Source organism: Ornithodoros turicata, unplaced genomic scaffold (genome assembly GCF_037126465.1).
Source record: "Ornithodoros turicata isolate Travis unplaced genomic scaffold, ASM3712646v1 ctg00000887.1, whole genome shotgun sequence".
NCBI classification, from domain to species: Eukaryota; Metazoa; Arthropoda; class Arachnida; order Ixodida; family Argasidae; genus Ornithodoros; species Ornithodoros turicata.
Window position 1 is genome coordinate 280,036 of NW_026999411.1, and position 5,087 is coordinate 285,122.

The 5,087-nt window shown below is 43.9% G+C and overlaps 1 protein-coding gene across 1 annotated transcript; it reads left to right on the forward strand.

The window, feature by feature from the left end:
* Positions 1-250: 250 nt before the first annotated feature.
* On the forward strand, positions 251-1,318 carry LOC135375544 (uncharacterized). The gene has a single exon (XM_064608226.1). It carries the CDS (start codon positions 251-253, stop codon positions 1,316-1,318), a length of 1,068 nt encoding a protein of 355 aa, XP_064464296.1.
* The last annotated feature ends 3,769 nt before the right edge of the window (positions 1,319-5,087 follow it).

Below are 5,087 nucleotides of genomic sequence, written 5' to 3' on the forward strand. Positions count from 1 at the left end.
ACTTATTGGCATGTCCACACAGTTTGCTGTTTGCTGGACCCTCGTTACAAAGAGACCCGCCAGGGGTGCCCCTACTCTCCATCCATCCATCCATCTGTGTTCTGTGATCTTGGCCGTGCCAGCTTTCATCTGTCTTCTATTTTGCAGCGTAATTATTGTCATTCTTACTAAGTTGTATATATTTTGTGTCCATATTTATTCTACTACTGTCTAGTGTACTTTGTGTACAAGCACAACATAAGGTTGTGCAATGTCTTTAAGTAAACCGGCCAGTAGTGTACGCGAGAGAGACAGAAAGTTCCTTCTGTCTTTCGCCTACTCCCAATCTCAGCTGCGACGAACGCAAGCCGAGCTTGATGCTGTCCGCAGCCAGATCAAGCATCAGCGTCGAAAGCGAAAGCGAGCGCAACAACAGATGCAAGTCCTGACAACAGCTGCGTTGATACTATGCACAAGAGAAAAGCAGCTATGGAATTATCGACGGCCAGCTTCATGGTGGGAAACTACACTACCCGACCTCCCTGACGAGTTTTTTAAGCACGACTTTCGTGTGACCCTTGCGACGTTCAGCTACCTGGTTGAGGTCTGTCAAACCATGGCAAGGAGCGACACGAACTTGAGGAAGGCCGTGCCATTGCGAAAGCGCATCGCAATTGCTCTGTATCAGCTGTCGTCGTCTGCGGAAGACAGGACTGTGGGCAATCTTTTTGGCGTCAGTAGGTCCTTCGTGAACCTTGTGTACAGAGAGTTCTGCTCTGTGATTGTGGATAAACTTGAAGCAAAGTTTGTGAAGCTCCCAACACAGGCGGAACTTCCGGAGCACCTACTTCGGTTTGAGGCTGTCACAGGATTCCCTCAAGGGTTCGGAGCTTTGGATGGATGCCATATTGAGGTTTGTCCTCCAAAAGACCAAGGTTCTGATTACTATAATTACAAAGGGTGGTACAGCGTCATCCTCCTTGCCATCATGGATCACACCTACAAGTTTATCTATGTGAACGTGGGATCACCGGGGAGAAGCCACGACTCGGCCGTCTTCCAGAGGTCCGGGTTGCCAACTGTGCTGAACAGTGAACTATTCAAGACATGTGCAGTGACTATGCAAGGTGTCAGAGTGGGTCCGGTCATTCTTTGTGTCCGAGCATTTCCCCTGCAGCAACATCTAATGAAGCCATACCCTGACAGGGCAGCAGACTCTACTGAAAAACAAAACTTTAATGCTCGGCTGTCAGGTGCAAGACGCATAGTTGAAAATGCCTTCGGCAGAGTGAAAGCACGGTTCCGGATACTTCTGAAGGGACTTGAATGCGACATTTAGAACTGTGGAACAGTAATTACAGCTTGCTGCGTTCTGAATAACATCTGTGAAGATATGAACGACAGTGTAGAAAGCAGCTGGATGGATGAATACCACCACCGCGTCAGGGAAATGCCGCAACATTCCACGACCGTCTGCACCAAAGGTGGGGCACGTGTGCGTGATGCCATTGCCTCGCATCTCTACACTGCAACCTCTTCATGAACACGACATCTGGCTACTCATCACCCCTCAAAAAAGGCCCTTTCAGGGCCACCACAAATGTCTGCCCAAAGACGACGTCAGCGTAGAACAAACCCTACTCAAACATTCACATTTTATGAAGGAAACACAATTAAAATGCCGGCATGGCAGTACGAGAGAATAGCACAACATAAGGTTGTGCAACTAGTGAGACCTTTTATCAAGGCAAAGTAATTGTGTATAGAGTGTATGCACCTATGTCATGTGACGTGGTGAATACACTCTATACAGAATGATTTTGACACAATTACTTGACGTGGCATGTGCGTAAGCTTCTTGCACTGCGGTCACATTTCCTGGTAGTAAAAGTTATCATATATAGGGTGTCCACGCTAAGCGTGAACAGATTTTTAATGTATATATGTATAACACTTTTCCCAAGATGAAATCAATTGCAATATAGCATATGCTGAAGGGCACTCCCTAGGAGGGCATTAGCAAAGTCCAAAGGCAATGTCTCAATTAACTTTCATTAATTAACTTTTTAATGATAAAAGCTACAAAGTTGTCCCAATGAGAACATCTGTTCCTTTCGGTCACCTGATATCGTAGCCGTTTTCAGAACAAAAATTCGTTCGATAGATCGCCCGCAAAACATTCGTGAAGGAACGCCATTTTTTTCTTTATTTTGTTCATTGCGCTTGGTAGAAGACGCGTCTTTGCTTCACCCCCAATGTGAGAGGAAGAAAGAGCACACTATCGCCTCTCACGTCCTGGAAAAAGATTAAAAGGAAACAGAAAATGCAACCCAAGATAAGGCCAGTTCTGATAGAGTCACCCGATACATTTGTTTTCGTTTTGTTTCCGCAAGTAAAGCTCATCTTCGACGCATCAGGCGGCCCTGTACTCCTTTCCCCTCTCACGTTGGGGATCAAGGAAATACGCGTCTGCTAAGATGCACAATGAACAAAATAAAGAAAAAAATGGCGTTCCTTCACGAATTTTTTGCGGGCGATCTATCGAACGGATTTTTGTTCTGAAAACGGCTACGATATCAGGTGACCGAAAGGAACAGATGTTCTCATTGGGACAACGTTGTCGCTTTTATAATTAACAAGTTAATTAATGAAAGTTAATTAAGACATTGCCTTTGGACTTTGCTAATGCCCTCCTAGGGAGTGCTTTTCAGCATATGCTATATTGCAATTGATTTCATCTTGGAAAAAGTGTTATACATATATATTTTTTAAAAATATGTTCACAGTTAGCGTGGACACCCTGTATAATACTTTTCATAAAAGAAAACTTGAAAACAACAATGGCGAATTGTCTTCGGGATAAAAGGGGTTGAAAGCGACCGTATTTCAAAGCACCAGTCGTGTGACAGCATGGGAGTACACCCTGTTCATATCAGGGGTAGAGAAATTACTTTTATTTTCTAACACATTTCTGTTTTGGAAAATAATGGACTGCATAACTCATTGCTTGCTCATGATAAGCAAATTTGAAATACACATTGATAAGCAAATATGAATCAAGCTAAAGGAAAATGCAAAATAAAGGATATGAAAGACCACAGATGTTTTAATTACATAAAGTTATGCAGTAATATACAGTGCAGCCTAGGGCCCCCGCTTCTTTGGGTCTTCAGCGACTCTCACATTGAAGTGTGTCCACCAAGGGGCCAGGCCCCAGCATTTCATTACAACCAGGGTTTCCGGTTTTCGGTGCTTACTTTTTTAGAGAAACGGTGAAAAAAAAACTGTGGTTATTCCGCTCGACACGATGCGGTGGCTTTCGATGGAAATACTTTAAACATCAAGACACTCTGTGACAATCGGCTTGAAAAGATACTGGCGCTAGCTATACATACAGTAACAAAGCACTTTATTTTCAGATTTTACAAGAGTTGTAACGGCTCGGGCCTGAATTTATTGTAATAGATAGCCAGGTGCATGTTAAGAGGCTTGGCAGACATCGCATACCGCTCTTTTTGCTGCAAAAATGTTAGGTGTGAGAACGCGCGTTCCACATGAGCACTTGATACCGGAAGTACATGCAAACCCAACTCTGCGGCCGATAGCACTAGCCACTGTTCCTTGTGCGCCGCCCAGAAGCCGGCAATAAAAAAGTTAATTACTTTTTGGGGTCACAGTCACCAAAAGATGTTCAGCCAGCTCGTCCTGGAATTGTGGTAGGTCACTGGATGACACAACACTTAAAAGGTGAAGAATGTGCTCAGCGCTACCGCCTACTTCGGACATGTTGGTGAGATAAATAACACTGACTTTGTACCAGAAAGATTCATCTGAAATGTCCATTCTGAGAGGCAGGTTCCTTTCCCTTGTAGAGAACCACTTTGTGCGTACAGTGTCATAAAATCTACAGAATGCTCTCACGCACTGCCCCCGATGTAACTCCGTCATTGTCTCTAGAAGGGTTGTTGTTCTGGTTCCAAAATCGAAACACTGTGTTGCTTCACACCACGTCTGCAGTTTCGCTTCCAATCGCAGTACAAGCATGTAGAAAACATCAGTTACTATTGTACACCCTGACTCAATCAGTTTCATGATTTAAACAATACTGCTTGAGGTTTCTGACAGAAAGGTCAACTTAGCATACAGTACTGCAGAGTTTTCCAACATCAGGTTCCACAATTTTCTCAGCTTTCATGCCTTTGTGGGAAGTGGAGTTCATCAATTGCTTGAGTGATTTCCTTCTTTGGTGCAAAACCGAGCAGCCTGAGAAGGTCATTTACGGTGGCTATCGGTGAAAAATTCTTTTCCACTGAACATGAGAAAATTTTACCGGCGTACGTTTATCGGTGCTTTTCGGTAACTACCGAAAACTGGAACCCCGAATTACAACCGATCTGGGAATAACATGAAATTGAATGATGGACAGCTCAGCTAAAGAGCACATATGAAGGGAAACCACTGTGAAATGTTCCCGTAGATATGCCATAGGTGCTAGCTATACAGGGACGAAGTAAAATTGGAAAGTTATCATGATGGAAAGTAACTTTTTCGAGGCTCAAACACTGTCTAGCTTTTTCAACAACTGTCAGTTTGAAAAGTGGCCAGTCATGTTTCCCTTATCCGGAATTCAGGTATCCAGAACATTTGTTATCCACGCTACCAGGAGCGAACCAGTTACCATTAGCTTTGGTCTCACTTATGCTCTCCTCCTTTCTATCCATTTTGCATGTGGTGGCATATCTTACATGAAAAATGCATATTTTGCCATGTTTTGAGGTGCGAGAACTTAGCTTTTTTTTTTTTTCATGGATGTTTTTGCTGGTGTCAAAATGGTGTTGGGTCGTCTTTTTGGAAAATTCTGGTCTCAATAGAACATTTGCCATGTTTCGGTGGGGTGAGGTTTGGAGTTCAGCCCTGGCTACTCCATACTCCACTGCCTCCACCACTACAAAGATGGGCAGCATTTGCATTTTAATTGGCATGATGCAGTGTAGAACGCAAAGCCATGACAAAACAAGCCCGAGCATGGGCAACACCAAAAACACGAGCAAACATGTACGTTAGTATTGCTCATGCTCAGGCTTGTTTCATCATGGGTTTTGCCACCA

What these genes read in the sequence shown, in the direction of transcription:
- LOC135375544 (XM_064608226.1), top strand. Translation starts at nt 251, where the DNA reads ATGTCTTTAAGTAAACCGGCCAGTAGTGTACGCGAGAGAGACAGAAAG.